The sequence below is a fragment of the Akebia trifoliata genome, chromosome 9 (assembly GCF_017979445.1).
Source record: "Akebia trifoliata isolate Shusen 1 chromosome 9, ASM1797944v1, whole genome shotgun sequence".
In the NCBI taxonomy this organism is placed as follows: Eukaryota; Viridiplantae; Streptophyta; class Magnoliopsida; order Ranunculales; family Lardizabalaceae; genus Akebia; species Akebia trifoliata.
In genome coordinates, this window is record NC_141383.1 from 6648032 (window position 1) to 6670080 (window position 22049).

The window sequence follows — 22049 nt, forward strand, 5'->3', positions numbered from 1 at the left end:
CAAACCTGAAGTTTATGTTAAAAATCTGGTTCTAGGGTGAAATCCCAAGAACTAGGAGTAATAAAGAATCCCTATGTCGAGCAAAACAAACTAAAAACTTCAATCTAGATTTGAGATTGATGGAAATCAATCACAAGCATTAAAATCAAGAACCAATATCGGGTTCTTATGCTCCAAAGAAAAAAAAACAAAGGAAGGGAAGAAAAGTCTCTTCTTTCTTTTTATTAATCAATCTAAAAAAAAACTCATTTACTGAATTTGTTTATTGGGGCTCCTTATATAAATAACTCCTTCAAAACATATTAAAAACCTTCTAAAATACTAAAAAGTAACTTTCTAATCTATCTATAACATATTACTAACCTTCTAATCCTATTAGAACTCAATTTAGACACCTAAAAGGACTTCTAATTATAACCTAAAGAATAAAAACGAATTTTAAAGAAAATTTCTAAAATTGAAATAGAAGCTAACTAGGACTACGTGAGCAACTTAACAAATAGAAACTCAATAAAAGAAATAGTCATAAGAGAAGTTAGATTAAGTCTTGTGGACTACTCAAAGATTGGACCGAATTAATTCCGTTTTGACTTATTTGACTCAATCAATATTGTTGATTTCTTTCTTCTATGCATCTTAACTCGATCATACGCATTGAGATAAGTGTTGGCAAGTCTATCTACATCACTCTAGCTAGGCCATATAATTCCTAAAAGTCTCAATTTCACCTCGTGAAAGGTCAATGCTATCCATGGAGGTGCTAGTGCAAGCCTTGAAGTCTCAATGGAAATAATAGAGAGAATACTCAAGTCCCCCTACACTATTATAGCAGTTACCTCCTTGACCACCAATTGATGAACCCCTTTCATGCGGGTGACCATGAAGATCCCAAGAAGTATTCTTGGCATGACATTTGCAACCACAATGTTTACTTTTTTTAATTTATCACAATCATCACTAATGTCCCTCAAAGAAAGGAGTACATCTACTTCATTAGATCACGTCAACATCAACAGACTATCGTCATCTGACATACTATCAGCGATTGGATCTCGACTATAAGGTCTTTTTTTTTTTTTTTTTTTGAGGTTTTGATTTCAGAGAATTTTTTTAATCAAGTTTCATGTGATTTGGAATTTTTATAAGAAAGTCATGATATTTTTATGAAAAATTGAAGAAGATCTGAGAATTATTTTGTAAGATTGGTAAGCCAGACTTGAATTATTTTGTAGGATTAATCTAAAGTAGATTCCTCTGTTCTTTTTTATGCTTGATCTAATGGAGATGGTTGTGAATCATTTAGACATATATTGAAGCTCCAATGATCAAATGTGTTAAGCCATATTTATTATTTTTTCTGTTGACTATGAAATTCCAAGTAAAGTTGAAATTTGTGGTCATCTAGTGTTTAGCAATTGTCAAAAGTTTAATTTGCAATATTAGAAGTTAGTCAATCTCTATGTTACCCAATTCGTTTCTATTTGTCTAGACCACGAACTAGGACGAAGTGAATTAGTTCATGATACGGTTCATACTGATTCGTAAAATCAAGCGAACCACGAACCCACCGAATTTTGGTTGGGTTTGGCAAACAAAATATTTTTTTAATTGAATTTTTTTTTTTTTTTTCAGTGTTCACATTTAAAATTTAGAATATTTTCCTAATTTATTTTTATTTAACTTAGAATTTTTCTAAATTATAATTGTAATTATAACTTATATACTTGAATTATATAGGAAAGCAAAGTGAACCTAAAAATGCTTTTTTTTTGTAAGTAAAAGTAAAACGAATTTTCTCTACCTACCCCTACAAACTAGGTTCATTTTAGATTGGCGAACCACGAACTCCAAACCCAAATTCGAACCGAAGAACTAGGTAACATGGGTTAGTAGTCTAATGTATCCCTAAATGGTTGAGGAGGCATGGGTGTGACTCATAATGATGCTCCTAATCTTCAGATTACAATCATAAAGCTAAATGGCCATAATTTTCTAGCTTGATCAAGATTGATCATGTTATATATCAAGGGTAAAGGAAAGATGGGGTACTTGACTAGGGATAAACCCACTAGTAGCACTTTAGATCCAGCATTTAGAAGATAAGATGCATAAAACACTGCTATTATGTTTTGACTTCTCTACTCCGTGCAGCCAGACATTAATATTAGTTAATTATTCTTATCAACCACTAAGAAGATTTGAGATAAAGTTTAAACATACTTGGAGATTGACGACATTTCTTGTATGATATGTACGAATGGAGCCAAAGGATTTGGCATATAAAGAAAGGTAATAAGTCCTTGTCCATATATCATTCAACTTTCCAACGGCTACGGAAAGAGTTGCATCACCATCAGATTTTTCAGGGTGAGTGCTCAATTGATGTAATTGCATATATGAAATTGGTCAAATATTGGGTTATACTTGCAGGTCTGAATTATGAGTATAGCAACTCAGAGTTCAAATTCTGAGAAAGGATCCCCTTCCATCATTGACTGAGGTATAAACTTACTTGCACTGGAGGAGCATCGTCTAAGTGTTATGCTCCAACCTACGACATTGGAGAGATCTACTTGGCCATGATGCCATATGGTGGCCAAGTAATAATCGTGTTCGATGATGAGGTCGGTCAGGCATAACCAGTGATAAATTGAAGTGTAAACACTATAGTTAGGGCTGCAAGTTGGGCGGGCCAAACCCGAACTCGACCTTGGGTCCGGTTTGGGCACAATTAGCTAGGGTTCGGACTCAAGTTAGGGCATTTTTTTTTACCAAATCAAATTGGGTTGGGTTCGAGCATAGACCCGAGATTGGGTTGCCCGAGCTGAACTTAATATTGTTATAATTTATAAATCGCTTTTTCTTTCTAATTCACAATTTACATTTCAAACTTTAGTCAATCATCATCATCTTTTTCTTTACATTTTCTAACCATTTACTATACAAAATATATTTTAGGACAAATTATTGACAATTTTATATTTTTACATATCACTCATCTTTTCATAGCCATAATCATTACTAAATCATCTAGTATTAATGAGGAATAAGCCAATACGACTTGGGTTGAGTATTTAATGCCCGAGGTCAGGTTGGGCACGGGTTGATCCCCGTCTGAGTTGCAGCCCTAATTATAGTTGCACTCACCATACTGAAGATACTAGTTGGGATCTTCATGGTTGCTCACAACAAAGGGATCACTCAGGTAGTGGCCAAGGAGGCAGTAGCTATAGTGCTGGAAGGGGATTGAGTACTCTTTCTTTACCTCCATTGAGATTTCAGAGCTTACTCATACATCCCCACGAGCTTTCCAAAGATGGTATTAACCTCTTACGAAGTGAGATTGAGGCTTTCAAACATTTTATGGCGAAGTATATTTTCACGAAGAAGTCGTTAACCTCCGAGATCGTAGAACTCATTAGCCTCCGAGAAATCATTCACCCGGGAACTAGCGAAGTATATTTTCAGTACCTTGGCTATACAGTGAAATATTAGTGTTTTCTGTGTACTTGGTTCTCCGTACAAGAAAAGTTGCTTCGTTTTTAGGGGTCTGTGGAAGCAGAGTTGGCAGGCAATCCAATCCAGCAAAAGGTATTTTTCGCCTAAATCCTCTATATCGTACTCCTTCGGTAGGTTGTGATCGTTAAGGTATTTGCAAATTCGTTCCAGGACGGTTGACTTTCTTTCGGCTGCGATCTTTAGATCCATATATGTCGCTTTTACCGAAGAATAGACGGTTAAACACCTTTTGAAAAATTGTGGGTCCTCAATGAGTGTGTACCAGTCTGGACTTTCCACACATTTTTTAGCTAGAATATCTGGAGTGGGCTCTAGCTCATTGACTCTTTTGTGGGCTTTCTACGCCAACTGTATCACAAGTATTCACTCTAAAGTATCGCCCCAAACGAGGGGCTGTTTATCCTCTTTTGTTGCGTAGGCACACATGGTGTCCCACGCTTTGTGGAATTTTACATCAATTTGCTTCCCGTCAAACTCTGGGAAGGTCTCTCTTATTTTTTTCGTGGCCATGTACCTGGATGCATTTTGGGTCTCAACAGGGATATGAAAGTGAAAGCCCCCCTCTTCGTGCGTTTCGCTAGCGACAATTACTCTTTTGCAATTGAAGCAGCTTAAGCCCCTTTTTAAAGCTTCGCTCTGACTAAGGTCCCTGTTTTCTACATGACTTAAGGTGATGAACACCCAAGCTCTAAAGGTAGATGCCTTTCCTGTCATTCTCATTCTATCCTACTTCCCGTTTTCGTAGCAATTCAAGTGATAAAAAACCCTCTCCACAATTAGGGTTTGTTTGTTTCCTTCCCGCTTTCCTTGAGTCATTCTTGGGTCTGTCTGTTTCTAGGTTAGGTGTTACCCCTGGAGGGCACCCGGCCTGAAGGCCGGCTTTGGTGAGAGGTTGTTGTTTGTGGTACTCAAGGCCAGGTACAGTCAGCTCTAGGAGTTTGAGTTTGTTCTCTCAAGATAGGTTCAATGAGAGCGTGTCGTGATGTAGGGAGGGGCACCCGCTGCACGACTAAGCGAAAGGGGGTAGTATTTGTAGTCCCCCGTGAGTTGAGTTGCTTAGCTTTCTTGAGTTAGCTAAGGTAGTGTAGCGAAGGGCTTCCTTTGAAGAAGCCCGAGCGTAACGTTGAGCTAGGTAGTGTAGCGAAGGGCTTCCTTTGAAGAAGCCCGAGCGTAACGTTGAGTTCTAGTAGTTTCCTTTCTCTCTATCTCTCTCTCATTTTGTCCTCTATAGTTTTCCACTTCCTTTTGCCTTCATTTTCTACTAACTAGTTTATCTTTCTGACATAATTTACGCAATATCTGTCTAATCGCTTCTCAAATCCTGTCTTAAAGTCTCTGCTATACTCGGTGTGGTGGACCTCCGTCTAGCCCTGGTAACGGAGGTCACATTATCAGTTTATCCGCTGTTTTCGCAAGTGAAGGGCATTACCATAATTCGCTTTTTCGTCTTCTTCCGAGTGTCGTGTCCTTGCGCAAGATCCGTTGTTTTCTGTCTCAAGATCCGGGGGTTCTAATCACTTTCCATTATCTTTTAGTTTTCGACTTCGAGTTCCCTGTAGTTCTGTAGGTTTTTTTTTCGGTTGTTCTTCTCACCTCTTTTTTCGGTTGTTCTTGTGGCCTCTTTTTGTTTGTTGTTCTCGTCTCTTTCTTTCCTTGTCTTAATTTGATGCCCACCACATATGCGTGTCTTCCAATGTGTCGCCCATTCGAAACTTAAATTGCTTGTATTTATTCGAGTTAGCGTATGACTCGTGAATGATTCGGGTTACTTCTTCAACACTCTCTTTTGCTTATTCAAGTACCTCAACCTCGACTTTCAGTGCCTTTATTTACACTCTTAACCACTAGTGCATTATTGATTCAGGAGCATTGGATCATATGACTAGCATGTTCTCACTTTTTTCATCCTACTACGACATATGTTATGGCAGGGACGGAGTAAAAGTTGTTGATGGCTTATTCTTCTATTACTGATCAGGACAATATTATTGTTAACCCTTCTATGTCATTATCTTGTGTCCTTCATGTAACTAACTTTGTTTTAAACATGCTATTTGTGAGTCATATCTTCAATTCCTAGAATTGTAGTACCACTTTCTTCACGTAAGTCTCACTTTCAGCCAAGAAACCTAAAAAAACTGCTAAAATGGAAAGCCATAAATCCCAGGTAAATCAGATCTAACATTATCATGTACAACACAAGTCAAAAAGAATTTATGCACTGCCATAAAGGGATCAATGTGATTTCTAAATACCACTATTCATGACAAGAAATAATCAATTAAAATGACAATGGTAGTAAACCAAAATATTAACAATGAAAACAAAGGGCCAGCCTCAGAGAAAAACCAACAAATTGTCACAAAGAAATACATAATAAAAACACTGGTGAACTGATCAAGACAAGAAGGCTCAATTCATTAGAGAATGTAACAATTGTCTGACCTGGGATACATGAAGCTAGTCTGATCTGCACCACAAAGATACTCCTGCAACATCTGAGGATGATACTCCAATATCTGTTTACTTTAAAATGAAAATCCATTATAAGCAGAAGTTTTGGCCAGATGAAGGCATAATACTACTAAAGCAAGAGTATCAGGCTGTTTGGACGTACCTCTCGATATATTAACTCTCTCACGTCCTCTTTTGTCAATTTCCTCCTTTCAAACTCGAACTCAAATTTCGAAATGGGTTGTGTCGTTGGTTCACGATCGACATTTGCCAAACCTCGAAAGTATGGATCAGCTAATGCCTGTGGATATAAGAAACAACATCATCAATAAGGGAATTCCTCGGAGGACATTCAACCTCTTCTAGACAATGTTATGTCATTTGGTGCATTGGAATAAAGTAGATCAGAACTAAGGCCCTGAATTGAGCAATATAATTTAGTTTTCTTCAAAATTTCTCCCCTTAAAATACTCGCATGGAATTTCTACTGTTTTTTTAAAATTTCCTGACAGTAGAAATTTGAATATAAGAGGGTCACGAGACTTACTGGGGTGGGGGTATGACACACCCTAGAGTGGAGGAAAAGACTCCCCCTCATCCATAATGATGAAAAAATCAAACCTGTGACCTATACGAACCTAGTGCTCTGTAACATGCTAACCAACCAACTACTCCAAAAGACCGATCTCTTGGAGAGGGAGAGAACTAAAAATATGAGAGGGCCACAGGGCTTAACTGGGGTATGACACACCCGAGAGAGTACACATTTTAAGGAAGTACTTCAAAGAAGAAAATTTTCTAGGCTTCCATTCAGGCTTAAATGACAATTTCCCCGAAAGAAGAAAAATTCTCTGGAAACACAACCAAAGAAAATTAATTACATTCTAGATGTAGTTCATTGTATATATTAACATTCGATTCGCAATGAATGAACATTGTACTATCTCAGTTATTAAGTCCTACCTCCTCAGCAGACGGACGATCTTTCGGATCAAATGCAAGCAGTCGCTCAAGTAAACGAAGAGCCGATAGGTCTGCATTAGGGAACTTCTGAGAGAAAGGAACTGGTGATTTTTTCCTCATACTAGTTAAATATCTTTTAGCTTTTTCATTCCGAATCTGCGAACGACATCAAAAATTACTATTGGTGAGAAAATGTGAGATTGAACGAAAGAATATAATAAATGTAGTATAGTAAATAGAAATTATGATACAAGAAACAAAACAACAAAGCTCCCTTGAGAATCAAGACAATAGCCAAGGCACTTGATAAAAAATATAGAACTAACCCTAGCAATGGATTCAGCCGAAGGAGTGCCAAGCAAGTCAGTCATGAGATCCAATTGATGCACCACATTCTTCCCAGGAAACAGCGGTTTTCCTGTGAGCATTTCTGCAAATATGCATCCTATGCTCCAAATATCAATTGCAGGGGTGTACTGCAAAACAAAAGAAGCCTTAGAAATGGATAGCTAGATTTCTATATGAATTATTATCTATAACTCTTACTTATTACACCCCAATTTCTTGAATTATTTATCACCCCCTAATTAAAGATTAAAACACACCATTCAACCATTACAAAAGTTTGGCTCAAGTTATTACCTCATCATTACTAAACATTATAGTATAACATACGTTCAAACAATTTCAGTAGTTGTTTACAATTATGATTAGACTCAAAATCCTAAACCCAAAAAGTAGCAATCTAGAAAAAAAAAATTGAGAGATCTTCTAATGGCACCCCAACTTTTCCTTATTCTCTTTATTTTTAATTGGGGTATAATAAGTAAAAGATGGGGTACCAATAGCAGCTCTCTAATTTTAATATAACATAATTCAATATGAATCCTACAAACCAAGCAAAATCCCTCTGCAAAAAATATATAGCCAGCCATTAGGTAGCCTCAGTATACAAAATCAAACAAAGATCCTATCACAAGTGGTCACAGTCATAAAATGCCAAAAGTAGCATACAGAGTAAAAACCTTGTACCAGGAGTAGAAGGGACATAATCTTCAATGAAAAATTCAAACACCCAAAATAATGGCAAATTATAAAAAAAAATAGCCGATACTATAATCCTATCAGAAGTTGCTATAAGAATGTGGATCCCTCATTAACTCTTTCGTAGTCGGTGCAGTTAATTATAATCTCAAAACAAGAAAAGCTGGAACACAATAGTATATGATAGAGACATAACCACAATTACTTTTATCCTTCACATAAATATATCTTTTTTAAACATTAATAGACAAGATGACAATCTCCACAAGCAACTTAAGTAAGATATTGACCAGTTCCAACAACCCTTCTTGTTGCACGAAACATAATCATATTAACATCAGTAAGTTATCAAAGTAAAGGTAACAAATCCATCTCACTCCCAAACACGCTCTAATGTCACCATCAACAACTAGGCTAACAGGATTGTCAAATTTCCAAGTCTGTGTGAATGCCTTTGTCCCAGCCCTCCTATCAACAAGCATCTTTATTTAATAGTCAGACTGCCCCCCCCCCCCCCCCCCTTCCTTTTCTCCCCTAGTTTGTAGTCAAACTTGAGATCACTAGTCAGTTATAAGAACTCTGAGCAGATTATACACCACTATTGCTTCCATGCACACCACTCTCTTGTTTTTTTGATAAATCTCAGTCTCTTGTTAATCCATTGGTCTTTTAGAGGCATTAAAAAGAGCTCTTATTTGCTCCTCACAACCTTTTATTCATCTCCCAAAATATTTAAACGTCATAATCTACTTAGCCCTGGTTTTGCTTCTCATCTCACACACAAATGATTCCAAGATGACTCAAGTATCTTAAAAAGGACAAGATCTTTTTTCGAGATCGGTGAACCTGATCTTGGTGATGGCATCTCATCTCGTTCACAAATGATACCGAAATGACTTAATCTAAGAATGTGGTTTTAAAATTTGTTTGAGACCGAGATGACTTGACTAAGTTATTTTGGTCTCAAACGAATTTTAAAACCCACATTCTTAGCAACTGTAGACAACCTTTTTACAGTTTTTATTCCCTTCAAGCTCCATCTTCTCTTGACTGATTAAGGCAAAAACAGAAAAGAAGAGCAAGAAAAGAGGTAAAAAAAGAAAAGGGAAACAAAGATTGTAAAAAATCTGAATGTTGCTCAAATGTAAGCAAATAGTTGCTCACTATATAGCGAACAATTGTTCTTTATAAGGTAAACAGGATAACTAAGTGGTATAGCAAATGTGAATTCGCTATAGAGTGAACAAGCGTTCTCTACAACACTTAAGAAAAATTCAGAAACTTCCCTCCGTTCGCTATGTGCAAAGCACATAGCGAATAGAGCCTAACAGAATTCCGTTAGGTTGTTGGTTTTGGCGGTAAAAATTGGTTTTGGGTCAAATTTTGGTGTCAAAACCTCTCCAATAAGCATATTAAGGAAAAAAAATTCTGAAAATTTGAAAATCAGAAACAAAAAGTGGAGAGAAGGCTCCAGAAACTACTATAATTGATGAAATTGTGGATCAAAAGCCAAAAAAATTAAGCACCAAAATCAGTTCTGAACTGGAAAATCATTGAAATGTGTATGAAGTAGAACAAAATAAAGCAAATATGCCCAGATTAAGCAAGAGGATCACAGATCCAAAGAAATCCAATTAGAAATGATGAAATTGGCTCATAATTCAAGCCCAGGAAATGCAAGGGATCAATGATGGAAATGTAATTTCGATTTGAAATTGATGAAAATTGAGTTAAAAAAAATTCAGATCTGTATTAAGTTCGTAAAAGGGTCGAAAAGTGCAATAAAGAAGCTCAAATCTGGAATTGGTGAACTAATTGAGGACAAACTGAATTGAACAACTGAAATTAAGCTAGAATCAGAGATCTGAAATTGAGAGAAGATCATGCAAAATTCCAAATCTGGAAAATAGAAGTACAATTGAAGAAAATTCAAGGGAATTAAGAGAAATTAACCGAAATAGGGGTCAATTAAAGATCAAGAAAGATAATTCAGGCAAAAATGTAGTCCACCACAACCAACAGGATCAATGAAAGAACCATTTTGTTCTTTACTCCAAGACTTTGTGTTGATTTCTCTTTGATTTAGGGACAATTCAAGACAACAAATCGATTCGGGACCATGGAGGGAGTTAGCTAGGCTTGAGTTCTCCTTTTGTTCCCACCATGAAAATGATGGATGAGGGATCCAACCTCAACATGGTGAGGTGATTGGTTTCAATTTTGATCAAATCATCTATGTCGATCTAATATAATTCCTTAGAATTGACATCAATTAGACTCAAATTTAAATGAGTAAAAAAATAAAAGAGATGACCATAAATTTACCAAGTGTTTCAATTGTAGAGAAAATTCTTCAAATGCAATAAGGGTCTATTTGATTGCATGGAAGTCACTTCCCATGGAATTTGAAATATATGAAAAAATGGTGGTGGAAAATGGGTAGGGTTGGAAAATCAATTTCCATTGTTTGATTGCATCTAAGACAACTATGGGGGAAGTCTAAGGAAGAAGGAGAAAAAGAAGAAGAAGAAGAAAGGGAGAGGAGGCAGCAACGATGACAGCGGAGGCAGAAGCGAAAGGAGGAAGAAGAAGAAAAAGAAGTGAGAGAGAGAGAGAGAGGTAGCCAACGATGGCGATAGTCATGGCTATAGTGGTGATGGTGGGGAAGAAGAAGAGAGCAGATAAGGATTTTGATTTGGGGATGGAAATTGGGGGTCAATTTCATTTTCACCATGAGTATAAGTGGGAAAATGAAATCCACTTTCTTGGATTTTTTTGAGAGGGTGGAAAACCATTTTCCATACCAAAAACCAATTAAACACATGGACAATGGTATTTTCCATTAAAGTGGTTTTCTACCCTATTTTCCATGTGCAAGCAAACACACCATAAGTAAAGCTCCAATTACAAATTGGGCAGAGTTTTACCTTTCAAATTCCTTCCCTTAACTCTTACGTGACCCCCTATTTATAGATTCATAGAGGGGTGTCTAAAATTAATAAGAAATTCAAAATGAACAAAATTTGAAACATGACCCTGTTGTCCATAAATTTTTTTTTTTTGATACATGGGTACCCAGACTTTGTCCAACTAATCCCATGGACAGCCCCTGTTGTCCTCCATGTAACACACATAGCGAACATGATTGATGACTATAGCAAACAAAGCTTGATTTGCTGGATTTTTTATCTTCCAATTCTCTAAGTGGTCCAAACTGTTTCCCATTCCAAATTTAGTCATCTTGATACATGTACAACCTTGATGGCAAAAAATGTGTTTGTTTCAGACACAAAAGGCTTGTGGGCCTAAATCACTATATAACAAAATCCTAACCAGTCCTAAAGAAAACATGCAGATACACATTGGAGGGTATCAAATTCCAGAGTCAAAACCATAGAAAAATCCTTAAGCATTTCAGAAGTTAATAGGTGGAAAGCAGAGCCACCTTTCATTTTCAAACCCTCAATATAACCAATGGAGATACTTCTCTCATCTGGGCTTCTATCTGCAAACCTTACCGTGATCCATCTCTACTAAGGAAATGTGACTCCTGATCACAATTGTGTGGGAAGTTCTAACAAAACCAGTAGGGACCCATTGCTAACTTGGCTGATACTTGACACATGCGATGAAACTTTGAGGTTGTGTGTTTAAGTCCAGCAAAGATAGCAAAAAATTGAAAAAAAAAAACAGTTTGTAGATAATGGAATTGCCACCACAATCTCCTTGTTTTTGTTCCCCTCCTTTTCTTTTTATTTCTTCTCCTTTGATAAGTAAAGAACTTAAAATAGCACCTTCATCAGCCTGTCACTTAAAAACTAAGATAGCACAAACTTGTCAAGCAAACTCACAGTCAGCTAAGAATCCGAAAGTGAACAATGATATCGTGAAATTTTACAAGTGATTGATGTGTAAATTTCAAGAAGATAGTTTCAAAAGTTAAATGATTATGACCAAGGCAAACTGCTGAGAAATCCTCAAAGCAATCAATAATTATCAACTCCAAATATTGTCAATTACCACCAGAAAACTGGTGTTCAAGTACAAACAATACAGTAAAACTGCCCAGATTTCATAATATACCATATACAAGTTCAGAAATATCATAACTAACATCATCAAAGTCAATGCAATAAACACACACAAAAAAAAACATCTCCAGAATTAAAAAATAAAGAAGACACATTAAGTTAAAAATATCAATCAGCTTACTTTAGAGAAAAAAGAGCCACAAAGTTCAGGAGCACGATACCATCGGGTTGCCACGTAATCCTTCAAAAGGTAGATAAATATAAGTAGCACGTATTGATTGAGGATTTATGATATAATACATAATTGGGGCATCAAAACTGATTTAATGAACATCTAAAAGACCAAAAGCTTTTAACAAAATGCAGTGAACATAAAAAATGCATAGCACGACAAGGGCCTCATACAGTCCAGAAAACTGCGGATGGAGCATCGTTGAATGATACACGAGCCAGCCCAAAATCACAAATCTTCAACTTGCAGTCAGCATTAGCAAGAATGTTTTTAGGCTTTAAATCTCGATGGTATACATTCGCTGCAGGCAATTGAGAAGAGTTAATTAATTAATCAATAATCAATCATTCATTTGGAAAATAAGTGTCCTTAGAGACTATAACAGTAAATAATAATATTAACCTGAATGTATATATTTTAGAGATCGAAGAAGCTGGTATAAGAAAAACTGATAATGTTCAGGTGTAAGATCTTCATTTGCTTTGATTACTTGGTGAAGGTCAGATTCCATCAACTCAAAAACAACATAAATATCTTTAAATTCTCTTCGAGAAGGAGGGAGCATTATATGTTTTATTTCTACAACATCTGGATGATGCAACAGTCGTAGGAGCTTGATTTCTCTTAGAATTCGCATAGCATCAGAAACATGTTCAAAAACATCATTGATCTTCTTAATTGCTACCTTCTCTCCAGTATGAGTGTCCAGTGCTGACGCAACAACACCATAACTTCCTTTGCCTACCACATCAAAAATTTGGTATTGGCTTGCCTCCCCATACTCAGTGAAGAATTCTGCGTCAGGCATTCTGTGACTCAAAACAAAAAACTTTGTCAGTAACCCTTAGCTAGAAAATAAATGACATGGGTAAGAGAAGGGGTGTCAATGGATAATCAAAAATTCGAATTCAAAAAATCAGATATCGGATTCAACTTTGGATAGTTTTATATGTTTGAATCCTAATCGGATACAAATTTGGATATTAACATTTCGAATCTGATAATATCTAATTCGAAATAATATATAATATATATTACTTCATTTGATTAATTTTTTATATAAATAATATAATATATATTATTTTATTTTATTTATTATATAAATATTATAACATATAATAAGTTTTTTTTAATATTGAAAAATCAGTTGGACAAGGAAAAATTATGTTTTCTTATATACAAATTATTCGAATTCTAATCAGATATTATCCGATATCCGATAGGATAATCGGATTCGAATTTGAATTCGGATATCAGATAAAAATTTTGGATTCGGATATTGCTGAATCCGAACCGATAAGCATCCGTTGACAACCCTAGGTAAGAGCCTAAATGGAGGGGGCCTGGAAAAAACATTTATATTTGAGATCTGCTATTGGACCTTCAACTTTTACTTATTACACCCCAAATTAAAAATAAAGAAAATAAGTGAATGGTTGAGAATAAGTAGAAGTTGGGGTGCCAATAGAAGCTCTCTCATATTTTTTTTGCTACATTTCTGTGTTTTTTAGGTTTAGGATTGTATATGAGCCAAATCATAATTGTAAACAACAACTGAAATTGTTTGAACAAGTGTTATAATGTTAAGATTATAATTTGAGCCACATCTTTGTAATGTTTGAAGAGTGTGTTGTATAATCTTTAATTGGGGTGTAATAAATAATTTAAGAAATTGGGGTGTAATAAGTAAAAGTTGAGTTGCTAATAACAGCTCTCTTATATTTTATGAATTCAAGGACAGCAGTTTATTCATCATGATCATCAACAAAGCCTTAAGACAAGAATTTGGGGTCAATTGAGCAAATCATGTTTCTCCATTCAATTCTATCTAAAGTCTTGCCTTACGTTAATTCAAGTTTCTTTGTATATGCTCACTACCTCAATCCAAACTCTTTTTAATCTTCCTCGTGTTCTTTAAGAATCTTCTTGTTATCAGTCTTTGTTGCACGTAACAAAACCATCTCCAACTTTCCCTTAGTTTATCAACTACTTGCAAGGTTTAAAAATCTCATCTCAAGGTATTGTCTTGATTAAAAGAAAAAAATGAGAGTGCTGGAGCTACTAGTACTTTTCACAAATGTTTTCAAGTTAAACTTTATTCAAGTCTTTCCATTCATCCATCTCAACCATAGCATCTTTGCTATGTTCAATCTTGGACATGTTGTTTCTTGATTACCCAACATTCAACTCCAAAAGCACAATTAATCTTATTGTTATCTTATGAACTTTTTTCTTTTAATTTGATAGGCTGCATTGATCACATAACATTCCAAAAGCACACCTGCACGTTAACTATCCAGCTCTAATTTTTTGGACAATATCCTTCTGAATTTGTCATCATCTTTGTAGATAATAGAACCAAAATAACAAAAAATGTCACTTCCAGATTTTCCTGGCCATCATTTTTTTTAATTAGCCCTACCTATCTATAGGTGTCCTTACTACAGTATCGATCAATATATTTTGTACAGGATCAGATCCCTACTGCAGTGCAATTCCAATCATCACTCAGAAAAGCAGATTATCCAAGCAATGAATCCTAAACATGAATGTTCTCCTCCAAAGTGTAATCTGGTGCGCCAAAGAAAGTTAATTGATCAGCCCAAGCGTCTTCAATGTCCTTACCAGCAAAATAGTTCAATGATCGAAGAGTCAGATTCCTCAAGAGAAAATCTTCAATTTAATCATTGTGATGAGTCGAAAATGTTTGAAAGGGGAGAAATTCATTTCCGACGTCAACCCAATGAATTTGAAAAGGTTAAAGAACTTGAAGAATCTGGAGAATGGATAATAGAAGAGGAAGAAGGTGAGAATGGGAGAAAAAAATCGAATAGGAAATGTTCCAATGGCTAAAGCAATATATAACAGATATCGAGGTACCCTTGGGTCTATCCCCTTCAAAAAGGGGAGGGCCCTTTGAGTCCTCCCTAAGGTGGCAATTGGAAATATCAAGGACCAAGCAGTAGCATACCATCACCTAGATATTTTATCAGAATCATCAAATCAAGTAGAAGAGAGTAATGAAGAAATTCAAGGGTTAGTCTCACCCAAAGGGTGGGGATACCCATGATTAAAACTTAAAAAAATTAAAAAAAAGAAGAAGAAATTCAAGGGGAACAAGAGGAAGGTAGGCATTTATGGAGGGAGAAAAAGGAAATAAGAATTTTCTGTTGGGAGTCGAAAGTCAAATCATGGAATCATCATCCCAGTTTTATGAAGAAACTGGGAGACCATGACTCTGTTTAGAACCCTAATCAGAAAATAAAGTGTGGTTATCACCTTTTTTGTATGAAATTTGATAGAGACCTAACAGTTTACGTAGAAATAAGGTTGTTGAGGATGATCAGTTTGGCAGGAATCAATCATCATGGGAGTGTCAATGAGTTCAGGCCAAAATTAGGGAAGATAAGTAGCAATGAGTTGACTTGTCGCCAAATCATGCATTGAAGGGAACCCTCAAGTAAGAAGAAGATCAAATGTATGCTTGTTAAAGGAATTCAAGGTTTGGAGGAAGGGGAGAAATGTGTTTGTTAAAGGAATTCAAGATTTGAATCGGTTTTATATGAGGTCAGTTGGTGTGAAAGGAAGGGGAGAAATGTGTTTGTTGATAAATGTTTCCCAAGCTATTCCATTGGAAAGTATGTGGGCTAGTTGGTAAGACTAAGAGGGTGATGTATAGTATAGAATTGCCATTGGAAACCATGATTGTTGTCTTGATTTGTGTCTCACATTAGAGGGTCATTGTCAAATTGATGACTAGATCAAGGAATCAGCATGTCATGATTCTTCAAAAGAGCAAATTGGATTCAAATGATAATTTGATCCATAAACGAGCCACTAGTCTATATGTGCTACTAGCCATTTGGTACAATGGAAGGAATTGTTGTGATGTGAGACAAGAGATTCATTACTGTGTTCGATTCATTGGTGAGAGCATATTCAGTGTCCTTTTGGTGCAATTGTGCAGAGTAAGATTTTTCCCAGGTTTTTCAGGGTCCCACGAGCTGTATGTAGGGAGAAAGAGAAAGAGGATTCAATAATGGGAAGAATTGGATGAAGTTGCATGTCTATAGGATCTTCGATCGTGTTTGTGTGGGGACTTCAGCATTATCAAGTTTTCTTATGAAGAGAAAAGGAGCTTTAAACTGACAACAAACATGGGACTGAGATTTAACGAATCATAACTTTTTAATGAGCATTATTCTTTGGAGGAAGGGTTTGTTTTCAACAAGGATAACAATTCAAGATAAAGCGTTTATCTAACCTGGGGCAGATTTCTAATTCCTAGCTTGTGGGAGGAGCATTTTGATCAAGTTTCCCAACTATCTATACCTTACAATCTCGAACCAAAACCCCATTACACTCAAGGCAGGGTTATTGGCTAATTATCGTATCCCTTCCATCATGTGGAAGCTACATCAGGATTTCAAAGAATTGAATAAGGAGTACTGGTCTTCTTTTTTACCAGTTCAGATGCACACTTAAAGGAGAAGACTAATCTGTGCAATAAGGAGGCATTAGGAGAAGTGAAACTAAAAAAATATATTATTCTAAAGGAAATTGCAAGTTCGATAGTAAAAAAGGAACCACCCTATCTTTATAAGAGAAGCGATATTCAAAGGCAGAATTCAAATATTGGTGTGTTTTGGAGAGATTAACTAGAGATAGAAGTCAAGTGTGAGAAGTTTAAAGGAAGGAATAACGACAGAATGGTCTATCATCAAATATCTACGAGCCATAGAAGGTCCAATCTCATTGCCAAGCACAAAGTAGGAGGTAATCATTGGAAGAGAAGGAGAGAACATAAAGAGAAAAAAGGTCATAGTATGCTATCTAACCTCTTAAACCAAAAAAAAAAATTTTTTTTTTTTTTTTTGATAATGAAGGGTATCCGGGCCAGCTTGTGCGCATCCTGACTAGTCCCTACGCCCCGCACCCAGGCTTTGGCTGGTGCTTGCTTGGTCCAAGCCAGTGTGTGGCCACCACAAGAATATAGTTGGTGGGATTTGAACTTGAGACCAACTAGGGAGCAAACCTAATGATACCCAAGTCTACCACTCAACCATACCTGTGATGGTTTCTTAAACAAAAAAATCAAAATAAAAAAGAAGGGCAGCCTGGACAAGGAGACTCTTGATGGGATGGGAATCAAGAAATTCAAATTCAAATTTAGCAAAAGAAACCAAAATAAAAAATAAAATAAAAATAAACAATGAAATAGTCAACAATATATACAAAATGATTAATTTGAAAACGTTGCAATATATGAACATTTTTTTTATCGATAATATATGAACATTTTAGAGAAAGAGACGTAGAAATTTATATAAAAAATAAAATTGTTCACCTAACAACATGTCATGAGACCATCCTAGGTAATCTTCCTTTTTGATAGGATTATTTAGAGAATCAAGCTTGGCTCGAGAGATCATTTGTGGAGTAAGTGGTTTTTCAAACAATTAATAGAATGAGTGACATTAAATCTTTGAGATTTGATGATTTATCCTTGGTCCTTTTTAAAGAATGTTGAGTTTAGGGCTTAAAATGGACCAGGTTCAGGGCGGATGTGAGTATGTCCATATCCAGATTTTTTATTCGGATCCTACTAGGTAAAACCATATCGAACCATTTTGCTTTCATTAAATCCATATTCGGATTCGATCTGACCGAATTAATTGAATAGGGTCGGTCGAGTCAGATAATGTCAAACCGTTGAAGGTTATTTTAAATAAAATTGCTAAAGTGTGGCCAAATGGTGACTTGAACTCAAGCACTCTCCTTTTTGAAGAGAGGCATTGACCCCTACACCCAACCTTTGTTGGTTGATAAAAGATATCTTCAAAAATATAAAAATACAATTTGCAAAGTGATATATCATTCAAATCTTGGCAGATATAGGGATGGATCCGTATCTGACCCGAATCTGACTTAGATCAAGGGACATCAACCCATATCCGGCCCATATTTTAATTTAGATATACTTGAAAGAACCAAAACCGCTAAACTCGGATCACTCGGATTTCGGATAAAATTCGTCTCATTTTAAACCCTAGTTGAGTTGGGATATTATTCAAGAGGATATGATGTTATTGGTAGATAACTTCAAATAAGGAAAGTACCTTAGATTATTGTCCTAACTGCACTTTATTGCCCTATTATATCCCTGGAAGAAAAATAAAAAAGATGTGATATTAGAGTGGAAGTTCAAAGGTTTTTGTTGTGTGAAGAGATTAATTGGAGATAGAAGTCAAAAGTGAGATGTGCAAGGAAGGGGATAACATGACAAAAACCTTTCATTGAACATCAAGTAGCCATAGAAGGTCCAATCTCATTGCCAAGTTGAAAGCATTAGGTGATTTGTTAGAAAGGGAGGAGAGAAGGGAAAAAAGGGTATGTCATCTAATTAAAAAATAGAAATCAAGAGGGAAAAGAACATCCAAACCAAGGAGATTTTGTACAAAATGGGAATCAAGAAAATTCCAAATAGAGGAAGGAACAAAAGAACGATCCGGTTTGCAAAACTTCTAGTGACTCTTCCTTTTGACCATAAAAGATGGAATCATCCTTTATGATAAATACAAAATGATACATTTAAAAATGTAACATACAAAAACTTTGGAGAATGTGTCATGGAACTTTATGAAAAAAAAATGTTCACCGGTCATATCATGAGACCATTACATAATCTTCATTTTGATAGAGTACGTTTTCGACCATCAAGCTTATCTTGAGAGACCATTTGGTGATGAATAGATTTTTCAAACAATTAGTAGAATAAGTGGGGATAAAGCTTGGAGGCCTGATTGTTTCCATTTGAGTTTTTTTTAAAGAATGTTGAGACATTTTTAAAGAGCATTTGTTGGTGGTGGTGAAGGACTTCAAGGAAGGTAAGTAACTTCATTATTGTCTTAACAACACCTTTATTGTTCTAATTCCCAAGAAGTTAGGAATTGAGGAAATCTCATAACTTAGGCCAATTAATTTGGTAGATGTCATTTACAAAATCACAGCCAAGATGCTAAACTTGAAAGTCAAAGTGTCATCTCATGTCTGGTCGATCCTGAGCAATGAACCTTCGTTAAGGTTCACCAAATCTTGGATAGGGTTCTAGCAACAAATGAATGTATCAACTCCAAACTTCATTCAGGTTCTTCCAGTGTTGTATGCAAGATTGGCCTCAAGAATGCCTAGTACCATATTAATTGTAGTTTTTTTTATCTATCTCCTAGGCCATACAAGATTTGGTAGTGGGTGTGGTAAAATAGATCATGAAATGCATCTCCTCATCTTTTTTCTCTCTCTTAGAGAGTTGTAGCCCAAAAGTTTTCTTCAAAAGCTACAAAGGTCTAAGGTAGGGGGATCACTTGTCTCCATTCCATTTTTTTATACGAAAATTTTTATTGAGATGGGAAAACAAGAAGTCCTCAAGAAAAAGAGCAAAGCAAACAAAACGCAACAACCAAAGCACAATTACTCCCTAGCCAACACTATTGTCTCCAATTCAGAAGATGTCCTACACAAAATCCTACCTAAGGTAGCTTTTTTCATGTGGTCAACTAGGAATCTTTTCTCTGTGTAACCTTCTCATCTGTTGTCCCTTCACTCCATTTCTATGGTTCCATCTCTTCCTCTCTTTTTTGATTCATTGGATCTTCCCCAATCATCTGTTATTCTTAATTCAAAGATGAGAAACTTCAACTTTTCAAAGGAGAATTTTGTGTAGTCTGATTACTTTTGTTGTATGTTGGGGAATCTAGAAAAGGAACACCCCTATCAATGGGAAAGAGCACTTCATCCAAGGAATCATTATTGCTATTGTTGGGCTCATAATTTATAGAGTAAAACCGTGAATGATTCTATGGGCTTACTTTTTGAGGATTTTCATTTTAGATGGGGTCTTTTTTTGTAAGGAGAATTCTTAACTTTGATAGGTGTTTCTTTTTCGAGGTAGATTGTTGCTGCCTTTTTTCTTATTTTCTTTACTTGCTCTGTCATTAGCAGGTCTTCTTGAACTCTTTTGTTTTCTTCCTATTTTTGATTGATAAAATAATTTATTAAAGAAGCAGATTGAGGAGACCTACTCAAGGCCCACTTCCTTGTCAATATATGCAATTGCAATTATACTTGTAAGGTAAAATAATATGATCATTTCTAAGAGAAAACTTGAAACCCGCAAAGGAGATCTAGGAATGGAAGACAGATATAATTGTCGACACCTTATGCCAATTACTCAGGAAAGCTACAAGAATCCAAGTTCGGCGAGGAAAGAAGCCGAAGTTCGAACTATGATAATATTTATTACACAATTTTCTTGTACCATTCAAGTGCATAACAATAGATATCATGGACCTTACATCTATACGACCAAAGTCATATGGACTGGCATTAGGATCAAATCATAGAACACCAAAGCAACCAATCAGAAAATCAAACAATCCTCTTCAAGGCACTGAAATTTGCCTTACTCACCAAATGAATCAAACATATCTAAATCCAATTAATCAAATCATGAAAGTTTTAGGAGAAGACGCTTCAATAGGATTAAGAAATAGGACAATTAAGGGAAAAGTGACCATTTTGTTGTTTCTTCTCTCCTTTTGATAGAAGAATCGGAGATCGAACACAGCCCACTAAGAAAAATTACATTTTTCGAATAAGATCATAAATTAAACGTAAATATGATTAAGAAATTACAAAAAATTAAGATTTGTTGTTCCTTTCCTCCTTTCGATGGAAGAATTGAAGATCGAAAACAACACACTAAGAAAATTTACATCTTTTTCAAATAAAATCATAAATTAGAACAAACCAATACTGAATGATCGATAATGATCTATAACCAACAAACTTTAATGTTTCCATAACGATGGATCTGAGAATTGTAATGGTGAGATTACTAACCTTCTTATAAGAATCAACGATGAGCTATTCTGTTAGTGCTTTTTTTAGGGATTTTGATGAGATTTAAACCAGAGATGACTAAGTCATGGATGATCTGAAACTCCTCTTCGTTGTTGTTCTGCAAATGACGTTGTTGTTGTTGTTGTTGCTATTCCTTCGTGTCTTGTCTTATCAATGAATAGATGTACAAATGTATGGTGAATTGGTGATGGCCTTCCGAGTTAAAACTTAGAACTGCTAAATGTAGGTATACCCCTCCACATTTTGGTGAGTACTTAAGATACCCCTGTAATTTTAAACTAATGAAATGCTCCCTCCCCCTGACCTTGGATTTCTCTTCTACACTAAAGAGAAAATGACTTAAATACCCTCATCTTTAATATCTTCTATGAGTCCAGTTCATATGCACTCATGTAAAAAGATTGAAACCCTCCTCCCACACCTAACACATATGCCACATAAATCTCTCTTTTTCTAAATTTCCTTGGATTATGAATACATATGGCATGTGTTGTGTTGAGGTGTGGAAGGAGGGTTTCAATCCTCCACCATAGATGCATATGATCCAGATTCGTCTTCTATATCTATTTATAATAAAAATATTTGATTTTTCTTCCTATATTCAATCATCTTTTTCTTTTTGGTAGACTATAACAAAATATTTTCATGTTCTTCAACATATATGGAAAACTTATTTAATCTTTTGAACCTCATTTTCTACCTTTTCATAATCACTTGAAGAAAATTCTTGATTTTTTTTTTTTTTTCAATTTTAAAAATCCCCTTATCTTTTAGGTCAAAATAAAATTTTATATTCTCCTTTTGTAATTTAGAGGTTGAAGTAGATAGAACTTTTAGGTTTCAAAGTTGGATAATTAATGTTTAATGATTCGAGTTTTGGCCTA

The 22049-nt window shown here is 35.5% G+C and overlaps 1 protein-coding gene across 2 annotated transcripts in view; it reads right to left on the reverse strand.

Moving 5' to 3' along the window:
• LOC147394215 (mitogen-activated protein kinase 9-like) overlaps positions 1-21327 on the reverse strand; it is a 32371-nt gene extending 11044 nt beyond the window's left edge. The window contains exons 1-9 of one of the 2 annotated variants that reach the window (XM_086454267.1): positions 21145-21327; positions 18363-18406; positions 12646-13052; positions 12417-12544; positions 12193-12252; positions 7263-7412; positions 6937-7092; positions 6137-6274; positions 5965-6038 (exon numbers count right to left, since the gene is read on the reverse strand). In XM_086454267.1, coding sequence (XP_086310393.1) covers positions 5965-6038; positions 6137-6274; positions 6937-7092; positions 7263-7412; positions 12193-12252; positions 12417-12544; positions 12646-13051 — 1112 coding nt within the window. In that variant the 5' untranslated portion in view covers position 13052; positions 18363-18406; positions 21145-21327. The remainder of the gene's footprint in view (positions 1-5964; positions 6039-6136; positions 6275-6936; positions 7093-7262; positions 7413-12192; positions 12253-12416; positions 12545-12645; positions 13053-18362; positions 18407-21144) is intronic. The other variant, XM_086454266.1, reaches the window with a different exon arrangement.
• Between the last annotated feature and the right edge of the window lie 722 nt (positions 21328-22049).